Source organism: Microtus pennsylvanicus, chromosome 11, assembly GCF_037038515.1.
Source record: "Microtus pennsylvanicus isolate mMicPen1 chromosome 11, mMicPen1.hap1, whole genome shotgun sequence".
Taxonomy (NCBI): domain Eukaryota; kingdom Metazoa; phylum Chordata; class Mammalia; order Rodentia; family Cricetidae; genus Microtus; species Microtus pennsylvanicus.
In genome coordinates, this window is record NC_134589.1 from 87,409,530 (window position 1) to 87,432,201 (window position 22,672).

General features: G+C 51.9%; 1 protein-coding gene across 1 annotated transcript in view; it reads right to left on the reverse strand.

Annotated features, from left to right (window-relative positions):
• Positions 1-22,672, reverse strand: part of Stk10 (serine/threonine kinase 10) — a 94,424-nt gene that overhangs the window by 16,742 nt on the left and 55,010 nt on the right. The window contains exons 5-12 of the mRNA XM_075941364.1: positions 18,191-18,263; positions 16,954-17,148; positions 16,362-16,443; positions 8,255-8,401; positions 6,097-6,636; positions 3,658-3,788; positions 1,209-1,332; positions 604-783 (exon numbers count right to left, since the gene is read on the reverse strand). Of these exons, the coding sequence (XP_075797479.1) occupies positions 604-783; positions 1,209-1,332; positions 3,658-3,788; positions 6,097-6,636; positions 8,255-8,401; positions 16,362-16,443; positions 16,954-17,148; positions 18,191-18,263 (1,472 nt within the window). The remainder of the gene's footprint in view (positions 1-603; positions 784-1,208; positions 1,333-3,657; positions 3,789-6,096; positions 6,637-8,254; positions 8,402-16,361; positions 16,444-16,953; positions 17,149-18,190; positions 18,264-22,672) is intronic.

Sequence of the window (22,672 nt, forward strand, 5' to 3'; positions counted from 1 at the left end):
CAGGAAGAACAAGACAGGAAGGTGGCATCCAAAAGGCAGAGAAAGGACTAAAGTGTCATCGCTTTGTGGCTGGGACACCAGGATCCCAGTGGGGCTGCTCCCAAGATCTTGGGGTAATTGGCTCCATGCAGCCCCTCTGTTAGGAAAGGAGGCCGTGTTGGCTATTTTTATATCAACTTGATACAAGATAGAGTCATCTGAGAACTTCAATTGAGAAAATGCCCTCACAAGACAGGCCTGTGGGACATTTTCCTGACTGACGGTTGATGGGGAGGGCCTGGCCCATTGTGCATGGGGCCACCCTGGGGCTGGTGGTCCTGGGTTCTATAAGGAAGCAGGCTGAGCAAGCCATGATGAGCAAACCAGTAAGCAGACCCTTCCATGGCCTCTGCACCAGCTTCTGCCTCCAGGTTCCTGCCCTGTCCTCCCGATGTTGGACTGGGCAGGAGAAGTGTAAACTGAAACAAACCCCTCCTTCCCAAACTACTTCTGGCCTCGGTGTTGTATCAGAGCAATAGAGACCCTAAACTAAGACAAGGCTAATCCTCAGAGCAGAGGCCCCGCCCTGCCCCCGCCCCGCCCCGCCCCCCAGCATCCCATCACCTCCTTCTTCATCTGCTTGAGCTGCTCCTGGAACTTGGCGTAGTCTCGATCCTGCTCCAGGCGGATCCTCTTGGCCTCCTCCCTCCTGCGCACACTGTGATCCTGTTCCATCTTCTCCACCTGCTGTTTCTGCTGCCGCTCCAGGTTCTCCAGCTCCATGTCAAAGTGTTTCTTCTTGGCCTGGAAGGTGCACAGACTCAGAGGCATCCAGCAGAACTGCCTCATACCTCAGAGTCTGTATTAGACCCAGACGTGAGCCCCGGCCCTGCCACCCTTTGCTGTGTGCCCCAGGGCAAGTTCTTTCTTTCTTTCTTTTTTTTGTAGACCAGGCTGGGCTCGAACTCACAGAGATCCACCCGCCTCTGCCTCCTAAGTGCTGAGATTGAAGGCGTGTGCCATCACCATCCAGCCCAGGGCAAGTTCTTTGACCTCTCTGAGTTGTTTCCTTGTCTGGCCTGGCAGGACAGTGGCCTGGCACTCCACCTCTAAGGGTGTCCCTGTGCAACTGGGGGTCACTGTGACCCGACCACCCCCTCCAACAACACCTTCACCTGAAGAGAACATGGAGGCAGGAGCCCCGGGGCCTGTCTCCTCCCCTCACTCACGTTGATTTCTTGTTCAAAACGTTTGTGCATTTGCTCCAGCTGCATCTCATGCTTGCTGTTCAGCTGCGTCTGGTTCCGATGCTCTTCCTTCTGCAGAAGCCGAAGCTCTCGGAGTTCCTGGCGCCTGCAGATGAGCAGACAAACATTTCCTAGTGAGAAGGGCGCCTCTGAGACCACAGTATTCACAGCCAGGGCCACAAAGGGATGGGTTGTGGAGTAGAATCCCACTGACTGAAGCAGAGACACAATCAGGATTCAGGTTTCGTTTGATATTCTGAGAGATAAAAAGGTGAGCATCCTCCATGTATAAAACGCATTTACAGGGCTGGAGAGATGGCTCAGTGGTTAAGAGCACTGACTGCTCTTCCAGAGATCCTGAGTTCAATTCCCAGCAACCACATGGTAGCTCACAGCCATCATAATGAGATCTGGCGTCCTCTTCTGGCGTGCGGTTATACATGGAAGGAATGCTGTCTACATAATAAATAAATAAATCTTTAACATTTACAAATCAGTAAGGAGGAAGGAACTAACCACCAACCCCACAAGTGGTACACAACATCGTAACATGAAAAGACATAAAGCAAATGAGTGTAAAATTAAGAAGAAATTTTAAAATGATTTATATGATAAGAAATACAAATATAAAAGAAAAAGCATTTCATTAAACAGACAGGCATGTAGGGGAATTCATACTCCATGTGTTACTGATATAAATTAGCAGAACATTTTGAAATATACTGGCAATACCTTTATATCTTTTGGTACTCTACTCTCACTTCTGGATTGGGTGAGGATGTTTGTAACAACATCATATATAATTTTATATTTATAATTATAATTAAATTTCATCCCACTGGCCCAAGATGGGGGAAATATCCCTAGAACACCTGAAACTACTTTTATTCTGGAATGCTAGAAGCTTTCCTTCAAAGCAATGATGGCGTCTACAAAGCCCTGGCCTGGGGGTGCTCTGAGGCTCCCCAGTGCCCAGCAGCCCACTCTTCAACAGCAGTCCCAGGAGGTCCCAGTGCACAGTGAGAACTGGAGGAATTCTCAGGCAGAATCTCCGCTCTGCTCCTGGTCAACTAGAGACCCAGCATTTGCAGCTTATCTGCCCAGAAACATGGTTTCCTCATGTGCAAGTGAGGAATAGGGTTCCCCGGGGAGGGCTGTACGAGACCACTGGAGTGTGTGAGGCTGTGTCAGGCAAGTGGCTTTGCCTTACCCCTTTTTTCCCTGTCCTCCCCTCTCTCGTTCTCACTAAGTCCTGTGCCTTTTCCCTTTTGACTACCACCCCAGCCTGAGCCAGAGTCTGATGGTCCTGGACAGTCTTCCCACCTCACAAGCCAGTTTTTCCCTTCTACAGCTAAGACCTACACGGTAGCCAGAGAAACTGTCCAGCCTGTCACTGTGTGCCATTTCCCTGTCTGCTGTGCCTTTCCCTCACAGCTTACAGACCTCCATAGCCTGGGTCCTGCCCCCACAGACCACAGTCCCCCCTCTTTTGTCCTGGCATTCCATACTGAAGTCCTTTTCTCTAAGATCCTGATACAAATCCAGGTCACCCACCAGGGCCTCAGCAACTGCAGATTCCCTTGGCACTCTAGTGCTGGGATTCACCTCATCTGTCAAGCTCAGCTCAGGGTGATGGTGATGGTCCCTACGAGCAATCTCTGCTCAGCCCAGGCACTCACAGCTGTATCAACCATTCCTTCCTTTGCAGTGTGCAGCACAATCAAGAATTAGCTTGTATACCATGTCTGGAACCCATAGGTATAAACTCGATGTGGGGGATAGCTTCGTGTATCTGGACTTCCATTTGGACCCACTTGGTAGGTGATGCCTGAGTCAATAATTGGGTGGATGTATGGAGAGATGAATGGCAAGCGAATAAGTGGGTGGGTTAAATGGGGGACTAGACAGATAGATGGGTAGACGAGAATAGACAAGAGTAGGGGGATGAACAGATGGATGAATGGGTGGATGGATGGATGGATGGATGGGTGGATGGGTGGATGGGTGGATGGATAGGTGGATGGGTGGATGGGTGGATGGATAGGTGGATGGGTGGATGGATGGGTGGATGGATGGGGAGATGGATGGGTAGGTAGGTGGATGGATGGATAGATGGATGGATGGATGGATGGATGGATGGATGGATGGATGGATGGGTGGGTGAATGGGAATTAGGTAAGACAGAGGAGTACAGATATGGATATGCAGATAGATTTGGGTAGATGGGTCATTGGGCATGTGTGAGTGGATGGACAAAAGAGATGGGTGACAGATAGGTGCATGTGTGGATAGATGAATGCAGGAGAAGGGGTGTTAAGTAAAACCACGTTCCTTTTGCCTCAACCCCCACTTCACATTGGGGACAGGCCCAATGCCCAGCATCCTTAGGGCACCTCCACCGGTTCCCACACCGGTGCCTCCCCGGACTTGCCTGAGAAATCTCATCTCCTCGTCTTTCTTCTCATCTTCGCTGATGATCTTGGAGGTGGTGATGCTCACCTCCACACCGTCCACCACAAACCTGCGGGTCCGCTTCAGGGTCTTGTTGTGCAGTTTTGAGCCCTGGCAAGGAGAACATGACCAAGCTCAGCTAGAAATCCAGTGGAGACAGGGTGAGGTCCACAGCCTGAGCCCAGGAAGGGTGAAGTCATCCACGGTGCCCCGTCCTCAAGCTTCCCAAACAGGGTCTAAGAGTCTGGCCTTAGACCCTCTGGCTTCTGCTGGTCTCGGCTTCAGACACCATGCAAGGCTCTTACCTCACCAAGGCATTCTTACAAAACACTATCTCAACATCCAAAAGGGCTGTTTTCATCCTCACGGAACACTGCCGGCTTTGTGACCCTGGACAAGACTCTGGGCTTGCCTGAATCTCAGCCTTTTATACTGTCCATGGAGTGTCAAAACAGAACTCGCCTCTTTGGGGGGGTCATGCAGATTTGATGAGAAGCACATGGGGTACATAAGGCATGGCATTTACTTCTGTCCGTCATGACCACAGAGCACAGTCCCTATTAGATTTGGTGGCCTCAGCCAGCTGAAGCTCTATAAAGCCTGCTTAGGGAGGACCTGGCCCTGGAAGGTGTCGTGGAGGAAGTGTTCGATTCTGATTCAGATGAGGGTTTAGGGGTCTACAGTGGTTATCTGATGGCCTCTGTTCTACCCACTGCCTCAAACTCCCAAAGTCCTTCCTCCTAGAACACAGCCCTCCCTCTATAACATGGCCCATGGGCCTCCCACCCCCTTCAAGAGGAGTGGGCACACCAGGGTGGCTAAGAGTGGGCACCTCACACTGTATGCTGTTGCCCAGCACACTTTACCTGGGCTCTGGGCACGCGGTGCCTTCTTTTTTAAATGGTGCTGGGGATTGAACCCAGGGCCAAGTGCACCCTACCATCAAGGGTGGTACCTACATCTCCAGCCCCACTTAGTGCCCTTTTAGGAGGAAGAAGTACAGGATGATACTTCTTCATAAAAGCCGCTGGCCACAGCTGGACAACTACGGTGGACGACAATCTGTGTCAGTTCTGAAGAAATGAAGGGAAAAGCTGCCGTGGACACGTCTGCTTGACCGCGCCTCTCTCTGATCCAGAGGCTACTGAGGGGCTGATGGGCTGCTCCTGCCTTTGCCGCCTTATACTTAACAGATATGCGAATCTCTATGATATGTGTTACACTGAGTAAGTCTTAGAAGGCAATAAAGAAGTGCACAGCATCACCCCGTCCCCCTGCTCCCCTAAGTCAGTCTTGTTTGGGGATATCAGGTGGCCAACAATAAGTTTAATGGTATCGCAGAACTGCCGGGGGCAGACAAGGAAGGGGGTCACCCCTCTTAGCTGCTGGAAGAGGAGGGGCTAAAGGCACACAAGGACAGGCGCCCCGCCCAAGGTGTGACCACCTCCCTGCTTCCACCCACACAGCCTTGTGCCAGATGCCAACTTCTTTTCGTCCCTACTGCCCCTCTGGAAATCGTGGGAGGAAGCGGCCCTTCAGTTCCATTTAAAGCACTTTGCACAGAATGGCTACAGTCACTTAATGTCACCCGCCGCCAGACAGGAGGCCAGAGAGGAGAGTGAGTCCAGTTCCCCTTGCTGAGTCTACCTGCCAGTCACTGGTCACACAGCTGATCCCCAAGCAAGAGAACTTCCACTCCCGGAATGCTCTTTCCCCAGTTTTAGGCCCTTTAACCAAACTTTAAAATTTAAACATATGGAGGTGGAGAGATGGCTCGGAGGTTAAGAGCACTGACTGCTCTTCCAGAGGTCCTGGGTTCAATTCCCAGCACCCACATGGCGCCTCACAACCATCTGTAATGAGATCTGGTGCCCTCTTCTGGCCTGCAGGCATACATGCAGACAGAACAATGTATCCATAATAAATAAATAAATCTTAAAAAAAAAATAAAGGGGCTAGATAGCTGGCTCAGCAGTTAAGAGTACTGGCTTTTCTTCCAGAGGACCCAGGTTCAATTCCCAGCCCCTACATGGCAGCTTTGAACTGTTGAAAATCCAGTTCCAGGGGATCTGACATCCTCATACCAATGCACATAGAAAAATAAAATAAATTATAAATAAAATAAAATTTAAGCATGCAACATTAATGTCTTATACTGACCCAAATATGTGGGGTATTAAGCAAAAATCATGAGCCATTTAAAATAAAAAGAGGTTGGGGATGTGTTTGTGTGTGTGTGTGTGTGTGTGTGTGTGGTGCTTAGCATACACAAGGCTCTAGGTTCACCCCTAGCACCTCTTACGGATACACAAATCAAGTACAATATAAGTAGCTTCTGCTTGCTTTTGAGACTGGAATCTGAGCATGTCACACTGGCCAGCATGCCTGCTCTGGCCCCCAGGGTGATAGGTGAATTTACCTTGAGAGACAATGAGCCCGTCTCTTTATTCAGTGACAGGTCAGCAGACAGGGAGGTGCTGTAGTCCATGCTCTCTGAGGTAGACACAGTGCTGCAGTCTGAAGCCCTCTTAACATGGCTTGGAGTTACAGAGCTGGGGAGCCCCAGGCCACCATTGGCCAGCTTCTCTCCACCCAAGGTCTCCAGGGCGCTGCTGTTGGGGCGGCTCTGGTTTGCCTTCTGGGACTTGCTGGCCGCAGGACTGGGGTCCTCAGCCTGGCCAGTGACTTGTTTCTCTTCGGCTACATGAATTCTGGCATCCATGGACAATGGTCGGGACTTCCGGAGGGGAACAGGTACCTTTAAGTCATTGTCATTCTTGGGGACCACATCCGCAGGGCTGACGGTTTGAAGAGGCCCATCCCCTGAGGGTTGGCTACCGTCCACAGGCTCCCGAAGCTGACTGGGAGGCAGGGTAACACAAGAATCCTGGGGAGGCTTGTCAGAGTTGAGGCTTGGCTCAGTTGCACCAGCAGAGTCCTGAGTGTGGTTGGCCAGGGGCTAGAAAAGAGTCAAGACTGAGCCTCTGAGAGCCCAGGCCCCACAGGCGACAGGCCAGCAGAGCAGAGCAGGGACCCTGAGCCTAGTCTCCATACACTTCCCACAGCCTCTCCTCAACAGGCTGCCACTGGGTGCCACTGTCACCTCCTCTCTCTAATTGCTATGTCTACCAAAGCACTGCTCCTGTCCTACGAGGATAACAGGCTGTGGCCGGCTGTTGAGAGGCCCAGCCAATTGTCACAGTGTGGGGGATACTCCTGTCTCACCTGAGGCCCAGGCCTCCCAACGTCTCAACACACACTGGCAATCTGACTTCTTTTGTTGTTGCTGTTTTTCTGTGATAGGGCCAAGTAGGTCAGGCTGGCCTCAGACTTGCTGTGCAGCTAAGCATGACCATGAACTTCTGATCCCCCTGTCTCCACCTCCCAAGAGTTGGGATTACAGGTTTGCACTGCCATGCCAGTTTGAATGCGGGACTAAGATGCCAGGGCTCTGGGCATGTTAGACCAGCTGAGTGACATGCCCATCTTGGTAATCTGAATTTTCACATGATTATCTGTTGATTTCTAGATGGCAACCAATTCACATTGAAAAAAAAAGTGGCCGGGCGATGGTGGCGCACGCCTTTAATCCTAGCACTTGGGAGGCAGAGGCAGGCGGATCTCTGTGAGTTCGAGACCAGCCTGGTCTACAAGAGCTAGTTCCAGGACAGGCTCCAAAACCACAGAGAAACCCTGTCTCGAAAAAAAACCAAAAAAAAAAAAGAAAGAAAAAAAAAGTGCCCATCAGTCCTACCTGGGTCTGGGTTCAGCCCACCTATCCCTTGCATTTTGGTTTTTGTGGGGTGGAAAGTACTGGAAACATCGCTATGATGAAACCAAATACTTATTTCTGTGAATAGGAAACTAAGTGTCTACATGGGGCATGAGGTGGAAGGGAGGCCACAGGGTGGGGGGGACAACTGGGAGTGGGACGGGGGGCCAGGGACCTCTTCTGTCTGAAGGAGAACCAAAACCAGATTTTTGTTTTAAATTTTAACAGCGAAGCCTAATTCTAATTAAAAATTTTAAAATTAAAAACAAAAAGAGCTAGGCACAATGGTGCACGCCTTTAATCTCGGCACTCAGGAAGCAGAGGGAGATGGGTCTCTGTGAGTTCAAGGCCAGCCTGGTCTACATCGTGAGTGCCTAGACAGCTAAGGCTACACAGTAAGACCCTGTCTCATAATCCAAAAATAAACAAATAAAAAGACAATACTATGGGTGCGTTTGAGATGTAACCTAGTGAAAGGGGCAGATGGGGGGGTGTTGGAAAAAAAAGGAAAAAAGACAATAAATGGGAAGGGCCTGGGGGTTCAGCTCCAAGACAACTCAATGACAGCTCACCCTGACTTACTGGGGACCCTCTAGGATGAGCAACAGCCTATGAGAAGCTCCTGGGATGAACTGTGAGACCAGGGACCCTAGGACAGCCCTAGGTCCTGCATGTTCGAGAACCTGAATCTGGCCAACAGCTGCTCAGCCTCACCCTGGGCATGGGTATTTGGGGCTTCCAGCCAGTTGGCCCCAAGAGGCAGAAAGGAATCTTTCTCTGCCCCCCCCTCGTCCCCCAGACTTACCGAGGAGGCATCCACAGCATCCTCCTCTTCTCCATCATCCCTGACATCATCCCTGGCATCCTCGATCTCCTCCATCACCTCGGCCTTTGCCTCAGCCACCAGCTCCCGAAGAGCCTTGTTACTGGTGACATTGCTGACGAAGGGATGCTGAGAAGAAGAGACACCTGTGTTAGAGCCGTTTGGGGTCTGCTGTGGGGAAGGAGCAGCTATGGGATTTGATCCTCAGCAAAGAGGGCCAGCTGTGGTCCTAAGCAATGCATGAACTTGAAGTTGGTAAGGGGAACTCCCAAAGGACGAACAGCCATGCTGAAACCACAGGGAGTCATAAAGATGAAAAGAGACAATTTGCTTGAAAGTGCCTTGTAATACCGGGTCCAGGCCATGATTTTTTATGGGGTGACGGTGCCATTTGTGTGTTCATTTTCTTTTTGAGCCCTGCTTCTCCTCTGCTAGCTCTCACCCATTCAGCTGCTTCATTCCATCCAGTTCTGTTTCTTTAGAGAATTCGGAATAATACAGACTAAATATGGTTTGCATTCTGACATGGCCATGAGCCTCTGGGGGCCAGGGAGTAGAATGTGGCAGTTTGCTAGGCTCATCCTATGTTTGAATTCTTGGTTCCCAGTTGGTGGAACTGTTTGGGAAGGATTAGGGGGCGTGGTCTTATTGGAGGAGGTGTGTCACTGGGGCTTCCGAGTTTCAAATGACTTGTGCCATTCCAGAGTATTCTCTGTGATTCATGCTTGAGATGGAGATATGAACTCTCACTACTGCTCCAGCATTATGCCTGCCAGCCCAGTGCCATGCTCCCCTAACTGGGTCATGAACTCTAACCCTCTGAAACTCTTATGTCCCCAACAAACCCTGGTCATGGTGTCTCATCACAGCAACAGAATAACAACTAAGATATCCTCCCACAGAGAGTTACACCATCTTCCTACAAAGTCTCTTCAAGGACAGAATTCCGTGAACAAGGAGTATGCCAGCACCTTCTGACCCTGAACTAGTTGCTAATTTAAGTTTCTTCACATTGTGTGGGCCAGTGTCATTAGGGTCTCAGGTATGTGTCTCTCATAGTCACGTGATTCCGTCTAAACAGATATTATTTTCCTGCTTAATCAATAAGTTTGCTAACTTTGCTTCACTCTGACCTGTCTTAGTTTTTTTTTTTTTCTTTTCTCCTTCAAAATAGATTTTTATGTAGCGCAGGCTGGTCTCCAATTACCTATGTAGTAAGGGATGACCTTGAATTCTGATCCTTCTGCCTCTACCTCTCTAGTTCCAGGATCACGGGCATGCACCAATATACCCAGTTTATGCAATGCCGGGGGCTGGACCCAGGGTTCTGTGCACAGTAGGCTAGGATTCTATCTACTGATCTACACCCCCAGACCCCAAGACTCTATTCTATGGCAGATGTGAGGATCATCTGCTGCCCTGAGTAGATGTCCCGAGGCTCAGCTCACTGCCAGGCCCCATCCTTCCGTGCTGGGGATGGAGGCTAAGCGGTGCTTTCTGTCACTGAGTCCCACTCCTCGCTCCTGTTTCCAGTACACTGTGTCACTGGAAAAACATGTTACCGTCTGTTAGCCGTCCTGCTGCTGCTGGGCACATGCAGGTGTTTCCTGCTGTGGGTGACTATGAGGTGAATAGCTAGGGACAATATTACGTCACTTGTCTTTGGGCAGAAATACACACTTGGTTTCAGAAGGGTAATGCAGAGACTCCTGTCGGTGGGCTGTACTCTATTCGGGGCTTTTGCACAAGTAGAATTTCTCAAGAGCGAGTGCTCTTCTACAGACCTTATAAAACCCCAGGCAAAAGATCTGGGGGTGTCTGGTCAGCCTGACGCACCCTGGAGAAAGCACCTGAAGACATCATCTGCAGATACCTCCTCTCGGGCACAGGGAGTGGCCAGGGTGGGATTCCTCAGCCCCTTCGTCACCATGGGCAGAGGGGAAGGAATGCCAGCGGTTGAGGGCATCATCGGATTGGAATCTGCTCATCTGAGGTGAGTGGGAAGGCTCTGATGAAACCCGCTGCTATCATCAGAAATCTTATCTGGGGAGGAATGGTGCCAACAAAATTGTTGGAGAAGTCTTTTAATAACTAAAAAAAACTACATTTCTTACACTTTAAAGATATATTTGGGGGGCTGGAGAGGTGGCTCCGCAGTTAAAAGCCCTAGCTGCTCTTCCAGAGGACCCGGGTTCAATTCCCAAGGACTTACAAAGCAGCTCACGATCATCTCTATCTAACTCTAGCTCCGGAGGATCTGAGACCCTCCTCTGGCCTCCATGAGCACTGCATACGTGTGATACACAGGCACACATGCAGGCAAAATACCATGCACACAAATAAAATGTTTTTTTTTTTAAACACATACTTAGAACTGGCAAATCCACGAGAAGTCATTCCTTTCAGTTTGGACATTTAAAGCGGGCTGGCGGGATGACTCAGTAGGCAGACAACGGACAAGGAAGCCTGAGGACCTAGGCTGGGTCCCCACATCCCCGATGACCCCCACAGGCTGTCCTCTCACCTCCACACGATGGCACAAGCATGCCTGGCCCAGTTCACACAGAAAATCAAAATGAATAAAAGTTTCCTTTGGGTCTGGGTACAGAGCAGGAGCAGGGCGCTTGTCTAACACGTGAGGCCCTGAGATCAACCCCTAGCACCATAAAACTCGGTCAGTAAGGCAGGTCACTGGTGGACAGCCAGCAGGCCACTCCCTACTCAACTCGTTCCCCTGAAAGCTGCAACTATCGCTCCTTTAATGAGTTGTGTCCGGCACATTTTCTTGGGCCAGTCTGACCTCGGCTCATCTAATCTCGTGGAGCTGTGAATTTTCCCATTCGTCCATTGCTTTCCTTTTTTCTAATTTTTTAAAAAAATATTTATTTACTTATTATGCATACAATATTCTGTCTGTGTGTATGTCTGCAGGCCAGAAGAGGGCACCAGAGCTCATTACAGATGGTTGTGAGCCACCATGTGGTTGCCAGGAATTGAACTCAAGACCTTTGGAAGAGCAGGCAATGCTCTTAACCACTGAGCCATCTCTCCAGCCCCCTCCACTGCTTTCTTGACACAGCTACGACACAGCAACTCCAAGGATGTGACCTCATGTGCCAGGGCCTGGTCGGGCCTTTCGCCAAAGGAGTCAGAAAGCCCGTGACAGAATGACGGTCAGGCTGGCACAAGTTTCCTATGTCTTCTTGGGGCTTTTTGAGAGGGGATGTGCCACATTCAAGCAGGGACCCCGGGGACCCGTGGGGGAAAGTCAGGGAAAACTCCTGGTACAGAGTATTGGGCAAAGGTATGGCCTTCATAGACCCTGAGGTAGGTCTGGGCTTAAAGGGTGGAGGAAGAGCAGGAGGGCCTCCAGCAATGGCTGGGAGACAAAGGAGCTGAGAGGGAGCCTAGGCAGCATCACAGCCCGGGCACGGCCTGGGGAATGAGAGCAGCGCCCATGGCCTGGGGCAGTGGAGGGCAGCACACATCACACAGGGCAGTTGAGAGCACATGCATGACCTGGGCCAGAGGAGAGCCATTCCCTATTTATTCTCAGAGGCTCTGCTACCCAGTACCGTGTTACTCTGGCTGCTGCATGCTTCCAGAAGTCCCGAGTGGGCTACTCACAAAGTTAACCAACTGGTCACCAGGATGTGCAGGGTAAAGTGTGCTGACTAGGTGACAGAGTTAAGCCATCTGGGTAAAATCCAGCTCCTGCTGTCAACACGGGTGTGTCAAGAAACCCTCTCTGTGCCTTAGTTTGCTCGTCTGTGGAGTGGGGATAATAGTATGGCTGTCCTATGTACTCTAGTGAGTGTTCAAAACAGCTTGTCATCACCAGTACGACCACCTCCATCACCATCAGCACCATCACTACCATTATTACCATTACCACAACCACCATCACCATTAGAACACCATCATCAGAATGACGATTACTGCTGTCTTCACCATCTTACTATCTTCACTGACGTTACTACCATCAGCAGTCATCACTACCATCATTACTATCACAGCCCTCACCACCACCATCACCACCACCATCATCACCATCATCACTGATATCATCACCACCACCACCACCACCATCACCACCAACATCATCACCATCATCACCGATATCATCACCACCACCATCACCACCACCATCATCACCATCATCACTGATATCATCACCACCACCATCACCACCATCACCACCAACATCATCACTGATATCATCACCACCACCATCACCACCACCATCACCACCATCATCACTGATATCATCACCACCACCACCACCATCACCACCACCATCATCACCATCATCACTGATATCATCACCACCACCACCACCATCACCACCAACATCATCACCATCATCACCGATATCATCACCACTTACCACCACCATCATCACTGCCACCATCACCACAGCCACCACCCCCAGCATCACTGCCATCACCATCACCACTACCACAGCCACCACCAGCAGCACCACAGCAGGTTCAGAACGAGCTTCTTCGCCCTCCTAGTCATTCTCTACCAGAGCACAGTTCTCTGGGAACGAGGAGTAGCTCCGAGATCCCCACAGCTTCTGTACCACATGACCCAAGCAGGATACTGCATCAGCAGCTAAAGCAGAGGTGGCAGGAACCATGCAGGCCTAGGCGTCTGAGGGTACAAGGTTTTCATCAGGGCACCCCACATACTGACCAAATTAGCAGCTCTTGAGGAGAACCATCTGCTCTGCCTGCCCAGAGCCCCGGGTCCCTTGGAGGAGGAGGGGATGGAGGACAGTCTTTCACGGAGGACCAGTTAAACAGGGCAGCTCCCTGCAGGGGGCCCCGGGCAGGTGGCTGGTGTGTGGGCAGCCCTGCCAAGGCTGACCAGGCCTTGATGTGTGTCAAGAGTAACAGGCAGTGTGGTCTGCACTGCATCAGTTCACCGATGTGGGTGGAGAGAAGTCTCTCTGTCTTACTCAAATGCTGAGACCCTCAGAGAGCTGGACCTGGGGACCTCCCCGGGTCAGACACTGGGCAAACACTCCATGTGCCGCACCAGCCAGGCTAATCCATGCAGGCTGGTCCAGGCATAAGGGCAGATCAGAGCTGGCTTCACTGTCTACCCCTCCAGGAAGAGGGATGGCTGCTCAGAGCCAGCTCTGCTGAGGGCTTCAAGCTGCCAGCATGGAGGTGGCAGCAAACAGCTTGCCAACTGGCACTTCTCTTTGGCCAGGATCTCTGCTGCCACTGAAAGAGATGCCCTTCCCAAGTGAGCCTATGTTCTTTCTACACCGAGAAATCACTAGCATGTGTGTGTGTGTGTGTGTGTGTGTGCTAGCGTACACGTGTGCGTTGACAAAGTGAGATGAAAGTAGGCCCCCCAGCCTGCACCCTCACTTTCTGTTTCTTTTTTTACCTTTATTTTTATGTGTACGAGTTATTATTTGCGCACGTCTGAGCACCATGAGCGTGCAGTGACTCTGGAGGCCAGAAGAGAGCCAAAGATCCTACGGAACTGGAGTGACAGTTGTGAACTGCCATGTGGGTACTGGGAATTGAACCCGGGTCCTACGGAGTGCAGCCGGTGCTCTTAAACACCAAGCCATCTCTCCAGCCCCTCTTTGGGACGTGTTTCTTTCCTGTACTCATTAGAAGCAGCTTCCCAGAATGGTCAAGGGCACAGACTTCAGAGTCAAGTCACCAGCTGTCCTTTACAACTGCAAGACCTTACCTGTGTGACGGAGCATGCTCAGCTCCAACTACACCACGCTGCTGTGGGCACTGCCCTAGTTAACGTCTGCTAAGTGTCAGGAATAGCAGCTGACGCGGACAGAGTGTTTGCCAATGTTAATCAGGTAAACATTACTTCGACTTCCACAGCAAACAATTGCGAAGGGCTCCCGACATGCCAGGCGCCGCCCTGGGGAGACGTCTGAGAGCCAGGCTGTTGTCCTCAGAGACTCAACACTCTTGTCAGGGTTTGAATCTAGCAGGTTCCTCACAGGCTCATGTTCTGAACATTTCTTTTTTTCAGACAGTTTATTTTTATTTTATGTGCACTGGTGTTGGGCCTGCATGTCTGCCTGTGTGAGTGTGTCAGATCTTGGAATTATAGACAGTTGTGAGCTGCTATGTAGGTGCTGGGAATTAAACCCCGGGTTCTCTGAAAGAGCAGACAGTGCTCTTAACCACTGAGCCATCCCTCCAGCCCCTCAAGTTTGGACTCCTTGACCCCCAGCTTGTGGCGCTATTGTGAAAGCTGTGGGAACTTTAGGGGTACAGTATGGCTGGCAGAAGGTCACTAGAGGTACCCCTCGAAGGGTGGCACCCACCTGCTCACAGTGGCACTCTCTCCCTCCTATGCCATGCAAACAGCTCCCTATGCGCCACCACGGCCAAGACCCGAGTCCCCTCCAGCTGCCAGGCCTTACCCACCCTGGTGGACTGAGAGCCCCCACAACCAGGAACCAAAACAAATCCTTCCTCCAGGCTGCCTTCACCTGGTATGTTGTCTCTGCAGTGAGAAGGGCCAGTACAAAACGTGCTAACCGAGGGGCTGTGTTTAGGGGGTAGGGCGGGAATCCTGCTCACAAGGTGCTTCTGAGAAGAGACTCAGAAGTAGCACAACACCCAGCAGGGAAGGCACTGACTGAGTGAAGGGCAAGGCAGCTCTGATGGTGGCCCCGTGGAGGCGGTGGGCCTTCTCTGAAGGCAGAGGAAGTAGGATCCATGATAGGAGGGATGCGGAGAATGAGAGAGTACCGGGCTGCCAGAGTGGAGATTGTCAGCCACCGCAGAGTGTGCCTGAGGAGCTGTGGCAAGGCTGAAGTGGCTCTGGGCATCCGAAGAGATACAGGGACAAAGGTCCGGGGTCAGGGGTGAATGAGCTGGAGGCTCCAAGCCAGAGGTCCCCACAGGCTGAAGTTGAGGGGAGCAGAAAGCCCCAGCGCTCACCACGCTCATCAGCTGATGTACGAGGCAGGTAAGGGAAGCAGGCAGACAGGGAGTGGGACAACAGGAGTGACAGACAAGGCCCGAGCTCGCTGCTACTTCCGAAACCATGGAAACTGCTGCCCAGTGGTTGTGGGTGAGTGCCGGAATAACGTGAACAAGGGGAATGTTTTCTCATGCTGGCTAGCCACCTGACTGAGGAGAAACTGAGGCACAGAGGGAACTCCTCGCACACCTGGTTGGCGGTGCCTGCTTTCAGGGATAGGCTGCCAACAGCGGCAGGACACTGACCCAGTGACATCCGTGCAGATGAAATGACTGAGCCATCAGTCTCTGGGGGCAGGAGTGCCTCAGCCATGTGGGGCACAGTAGGTCAAAGAGGAACAGCCCCTCCCCCGAAGCCATAGACACAGGGCCGAGGTGCCCACAGTCTAACCAGGGGATCTCAGGTCTGGCAGATCAGTATGTTCTTCCAACCCACTACAGAAACAGCTGCTGGGTAAACTGAGGTTGAGCTCCTTCCCTCTACCACCCTCCTCTCTGCACTGTACTCTCTTCCCTACACACTAAGACTCCCCTGGCAGACGCCGCTTCAGCTAGGAAGTGGAAATTCCTGGCTCCAGCTAAGGCTCCGGGCTGCCATGTGGGACGGGACAGCTGGTCTCTGACCTGCCCGTGTCAGGCCAGCTAGATGCCCCAGCCCAGGAGGTGCTGTTTACAGCAAGCAGCTGGTCCCAAGTGGCTCGGGGCCTTTGCAACTGACAGTGCCGGCAGCCCCATCCCGTATAACAACACAGATCACTGAGAAGGGGCAGCCAGGAAGACCACACACTTGATCTCGAATCGGGCGTGTGAAAGGAGAATCGGAGACTCCTAGCACTTAGGCCCGCTTCTCCTTTTCTTTGGGGTGGTCTTGCTGCACAGCTCTGGCTGCCCTGGAACCTGCAATGCTCGTCCTGCCTCTGTCTCACAAGGGCTCGACTTAAAGGTGTGTACACCACATCTCGTCTTCTTTCATTTTTCAAAACCGCGCTGGTCACACCAAGCGTCCTTTGAGCACAGCGCCTCAGAGCCGAGCTAAGCCCTTGACTGTTTGCCCATTCATCTTCACAGCCACCCTTCCGGGGCCCGCTGCTATTAACCTCACTCACCTCCAGCAGCTGTGCAGCACTGGGCCGGGTCTCTGGGTTCTTATCCAACGCTATCTTCAGGAAGTCTCGGAACTCCACAGACCTGGGGGGACAGGTGTAAGGAGGGGGTCCACATCACAGGTGAAAGAAGTGGGCCATAACACAGCCACCACGTGCCCAGGATTTGGTATCGCCCCAAAACAACACTCCCAAGAACAAAGGGGCCTCTGTGGCCTAAAAGTGGAGACAGGTTCTACGTGACACCCTTCTCATCATAGAAGACAAAGGGAACAGAGACTGAACCCAAGTCCCCATTCCTAGCCCTGAATCATGTGACTGCTGGGCTTCTATTTATGTTCTCCGTGTCCTGGGACAAAAAGGGATCTCACACTGGCTAAGCGACCTCACTCCCACGTCTCCTATACAAAGTTCAGGTGGGCAGCTCAGAAAGGCCTGGAGGTGCCCCCTCCCCCACCCCAGCTCCGGCATCCCCCTGACTTTGGAGTCCGCTGAGCCAAGGGCTAGATACTGCACGCCTACACCCCAGTGCCGCACGCCTCAGGTCCCCTGACTTCAGACCCTCTATAAGTATCCAGCTGTCCTCTCTCCTTACCACTTGGAGGGCGTGAGCAGCGTGGGAGGGTCCGACTTGGCAATCTTGAGCAGGACCCGCATGGGGTTGAGCTCGTGGTGTGGGGGCTCAATCTGTGCCATCTCGATCAGCGTGATGCCCAAGGACCAGATGTCAGCCTTGTAGTCATAGGGCGCGTCCTTCATGGTCTCACAGAGCACCACCTCAGGGGCCATCCTGAGCCAACCAAGGAACAATAAGGGCTCAGAATCGGGCCCCTGCGAGTGCTGCTTGTAGCCTCAGGGTCTGGAACACCGCCAGCTCCACACTGGCAGCGTTTGAAGGCAGTAATTTGAATTACTGGCATCCGTTTGTCTTCCTCAAGGGTCTTGAAGAGCCCCTGCCACGGCCTGCTGCAGTTTCTGGAACCTACCACTAGGTGGCAGCAGCAATCCAGAACAGAGTCCTGGGGAAGGGGCAGGTGGGTGAGGGCAGAGGAGGGAAGGTTCCAGCATAAAAACAAGGTGGGACCTTGGGGTAAACCGAACAAGACAGCACAGAGAGAAATGGGGAGGATGGGAGAGAAGAGAAAGGAATAATGGGTGGGGTGGGAGAGAAAGAGTTAAGAGTAATAAGCAAGCCAGAAAGGGGCTGAACACCACGGTGAGTTGTAAAAACAGGACACAAAGCAATCAGGTGTGAAACTGAGGAAGAGAGCTGTGGGCTGGGGTGGCGCTCACACGCATGCGCGCGCTGCACGGGTGGGAGCGTGGGTGCTCAGCGCCACACGTCTGCAGACTGAGGCCAAAGCAAGACTTAGGATGTCCTTCTCTACCAGAACAGCTTTCTTTTCGTGTATGTTTTTAGGTTAGAGTTTTGAAAAAGGAAACGCAACAGGTGAGACAGGCCCAGGGAGAGTTCCCATGAGGACAGGAAGTGAATTTACATTGTTCCTCTACCCCCACCCGTAGCTCAGCACTGGGAACTCAGAACATGCGTAAATCAAACCAAGAACTGAAGCCCTTTTCAGGGACTCAGTTTAGTTTATCAATGGGGAGCTTTCCACTGTAAGCCCAGTTTATAAATGAGGTTTGGGGAAACTGAGGAACTTGTCCTAAACAGAGAAGTGGAGTCTGGACCCACACTGAAGGGCTCACTCGGCTGGGGGGGGGGGGGCTGAACTGGCACCCTGCTCCACAAACAATCCACCCAGAGGGACCACGGGGTCAGGCTTGATAGTCAGCCTGTCCCTCAATTCCTCAGAGGCCTCACAACTCACCAGTAGGGCGTTCCTATGAAGGAATCTCGTTTCTGCAGAGTTTTCAGGTTCTTGGCAGACACACCGAAATCAGCTGCAAGATAAAAACCTCAGATAAGACAGCAGAAGGCCTCATCTCTACCCAAGTCCTACCCTACGTGACGTTTTTTTATGCAACTAACGAGAGAGCTAAAATGGAAGCGAGCTTGCTGCTGAGCTGGGCACTCTGGCAATAAATCACAAGAGCCTTTGAAAAAGCCAGATTGGGGTGGGGCTGTGGAGTCCTGGAACTCTGTAGACCAAGCTGGAGCTCACAGAGATCTGCCTGCCTCTGCCTTCCAAGTGCTGGGATTACTGGCATGTGCCACCACTTGACTTTTTTTCTTAGCTTTTTCAAGAAGGATTTAAAGATGGTCTCTCTCTCTCTCTCTCTCTCTCTCTCTCTCTCTCTCTCTCTCTCACACACACACACACACACACACACACACACACACACACACACACAAAATAAGGTAGTAAAGTAAGAGAGGTAAAACTGCCCAGTGGTGTTGAATGCTTGTAATCCGAGCACTTGGGAGACCAACAGAAGGAGTGAGAGTTCAAGAACAGCCTGAAGAACAGAGCAATACGCTAGAAACACACACACACACGCACATGCATGCACATAAAAAAAACCCGCTACACAAAGTACTTGCCTAGCATGCACAGCACTGTGGATCTGTTCCCTAGCACAGCAATTTTAAATATCACGAAGAACACTTCACATAAAGTACTTTATTTATACACTTATTGGTACGTGATTACTATTATCAGGTTAACGGAGCAAAGAAGGCTGCACAGTCGTCTGTGCTGCACGGACACAACCATGCTCACCACAGAAGCGCAAACACACACTGAACGGCCTCGGAGGAAAAGCGACAGGATGCTTCATTGGTGTGGGTGGTTTGACAGGACACGGCGCCTTCCACTTGCTGGATTATGAAACTTTGCTATGATAAATAGGTGTGATTTTCAGGACTAAGAAAAATATATCAGTAAGATTTCTCTTTAAACACGCCAATACATCAGCATGCCTTCCACACCCAGGATGAAGAGAAGGATCTAGAAGGGGAAGTGTCTTCCAGGCACCTGCCTTAGAGGCCCACATTTCCTGGTGGCCAAGCTGTGCTCTGGAGATGGCGCTCGGCTGGAGGATGGTGACTTCTCCTAAGAACTCCACCAGACTTCCACCAGACTCACAGCTTCAAACCAGAAGGGAGCCCAGGCAGAGCGGGGTGCCAGCTCCTCTTGGCTGGGCTCCTTCAAGACTCCCCAGGCACCTTCAGGAGCCAGGCTGGCTGGAGAAGAACCACAGGGAACACAGAGGCAAACCCAGCCCTGGTCTATACCAGGCTCAGTCAGGGAAACAGAGAGCAGCCAATCAATAGAAGCTTTTTCAGCTGGAGGGAGGGAGGTAAAGGAGAGGGTGAGGACATAGGGCTGTTAATAGGGTGTGACCTGGGAAGCAGTCTGGGAGTGAGGGAAGGAGGGGTCACCTAGAGGAGGCACAGGGGAGGGTCCGAGGCACCCATTCTTTTAAGACCAACACAAAAGAGCATCCTAATGTTCTAGGTGTCACCCAGTGCGGAGATGGCCTTCCCACCAGGCCACTTGTGCAGACTGTGACACATTTGACCAATCTGGTGGGATTCCTGGGAGCACAACTGGAGGACAGTATTGTGTGGGGCAGGATTAGAGAGGACACAATTGAAGGCAGGATTCCTGGGATAGGACTCCTGGGGCAACAGTTGGGGGACAGGATTCTCATTGATGAGGGACGGCAAAGGGCCAGGTGCTGGGCACTGGGGCCATTGGGTTGGTCAAGATCTGAGGGAGACATTTCTGAGGCAGAACTGAAAGGCAGGGGAAACTCCGGGGACACGAGGAGAGAGAGGAGAACCCTTCTGAACCATCTGCTGGGAATCCCTCATCAGCGGCTGAACAAGAACATTCATTCCAGAACAGCTAACTCACTGTTCAAGGACTTCCTCCGCTGCCAACCTAAACAGGCAGTCTTCTAGGGATCTCACCAGAAGGCACATTTACAGGGAACGCACACAACCCACACCCTAGTATAGCCTTGACAGCGCCTCATTTGACCTTATCTGGTTCTATGCCCATCCAAGGAATCTCCAGAGCTACCACGTGCTGGTGGGTTTTATGTCAACTTGACACAGCTCGGGTCATCTTGGAAAGAAAGACCTCGGTTGGAAAAAAAAAATGCCTCCATTCAGATTGCCTGTGGGGAAGTCTGTATTTATTTATTAATTATTATTATTAATGGTTGATATGGGGGGCTGGCCCATGGATGGGGTGTCACCCCTAGGCTGGTGATCCTGGGTTCTATAAGAAAGCGGACTGAACAAGCCATGATGAGCAGGTCAGTGGGCACCCCTCCATGGCCTCTGCATCAGCTCCTACTCTAGGCTCCTGCCCACTTCTCTGGATGATGGACTACGAGCTGTAAGATGAAATCAATGCCCTGACCCCCAAGGTGCTTGGCCATGGTGTTTCATCACAGCAAGAGAACCCTAACTAAGACGCACCACATAGAACTCTCTTAGTGTGAGAGAGAGAAGGACATTTCTTTTTCTCAGCAACCTTCTGAGGTGTATCTTGTCACCAAAGGGTGAACACTGCCAATTCTAAGACAGTTAATTGCTTCTTCTCCCTGGAGGAGCCATGCCTATACTTTGGGGTATGTATGTCTTACTGAAGGTGAGAAGCCCACACCCATACTCCCAGACTTCTGAATGTATCTTAACTCTCTTAGAACACTGGTGTCTGTGTGTCTCTGTGTCTGTGTGAGCTTTGGAGCATTCCACATGTAGAGCACAGAGGACAACTTGTAAGAGTAAGCGCTCTTCTTCCACCACGTGAATCCCAGGAATGGAACTCTGGTCATCGGTGTTGGCAGCAACACACACAAGCACGCACGCACGCACGCACGCACGGCCAATCCTCTTCTACGCATCTCCGTTCTCTCACCTCTCACGCTGACGCCACTCCAGGCAGTCTTTATAATCACAGACTCTACCGTATAGACGGACTAGTTCTGAGATTCTTTCCCTCACTGAAGCCACGAACCCCAGTTTGTCCTGAGTCAAGGTCCTTAACGGGCTAGGGGACTCTCTGGGCTACAGAGAGGAAGCAGTACTGAGCCGTCTGTCCTCTTAACACTTTGCCCCAGGCATTAGAAACGAGCTCTCGTTGGGGCTGGGGAGTGGAAGAGCTAGGTGGAGGGCCATGAGGGACAGGATAATGTGTCATCCCCACAGTGACACAGGAATGCTGACCCTTGATTCTTTGGAGCTCATCTGGGGGTTGTCCCGAGGATTAAATAGACACATCTGCAAAATGACTCTGCTCCCTAGGTCATCATGACTGCTTCATACAGGAGCCCAAGGAAAGGCCCACCCTGAGAACCTGAGGCCTCGAAAGGCCCAGATGAGCAAGCCTCTCCTGGGAGTGGCCATGAAGCAGCTTTCTGCTTGGGCAATGCAGACTGGATTGCACTGCTCTCTCTCTCTGTGTCTCTGTCTTTGGGGGAGGGGGGGCGGGGCTGCTTAGCTTGGAGAGGGGTCCCTCAAGGGTTCCCAGTAAGAATGAGGACTGGCCTTTCCTTCCTGCTGGGTCAGCCTGGGTACTGTTTCCCCACAAACATTCCTTGGGGGGAAGATTCCAGAAACTGGCCGTTCAGTTCGACTCCCACCTCCCTGGGCCTTGCCACACCTTCTTCAAGAGAGAAGGGGAAATGGGAAACCATCCACTTCCACAATGACAAGCTGGCCCAGGGCCCTCCTGGAAGCAGGCACCAAGTCAATTTAGGGTAGTAGTTACTTCTTCCTCTTCATAGAAGGGGCCTAGTGTGGGGGTTGGGGGAGGAAAGGCAGAGGTGGCTGCTCCTGGAGCCCAGCACCTCAGGCTTCTCCCGGACTGGACACTGATGGGGGGTGACCTATGCTCCCTGGTTGGACTTCATGAGGGAATCCCCTGAGGGGGTGGGGGTCATCTTGGGTTTTGACTCACCTCTTCTCACAACAGCATGGTTCTCTCTGCATTTCTGAGTAAGTTAGAAACAAGTCAGCAGGGTCACAGACTCCCTGATAGACTGTAGCTCAGGGACTCTTTGCACCACACATCTGGAGCAAGAAAGCCAAGAGAACATGGAACATGCTCACAGTCACAGCCAAAGGAGCACAGTCATGGCCAGAGGAGCAAAGACACAGCAGGGGAGTACAGTCATGGCCAGGGGAGCACAGTCACAGCTAAGGGAGCATAGACACAGCCAGGGGAGCACAGACAAAGCAGGGGAGCACAGTCACAGGCAGGGGAGCACAGTCACAGCTAAGGGAGCACAATCACAGCCAGGGGAGTACAGTTACAGCCAGGGGAGCACAGACACAGCAGGGGATCACAGTCACAGCCAGGGGAGCACAGTCACAGCTAAGGGAGCACAATCAC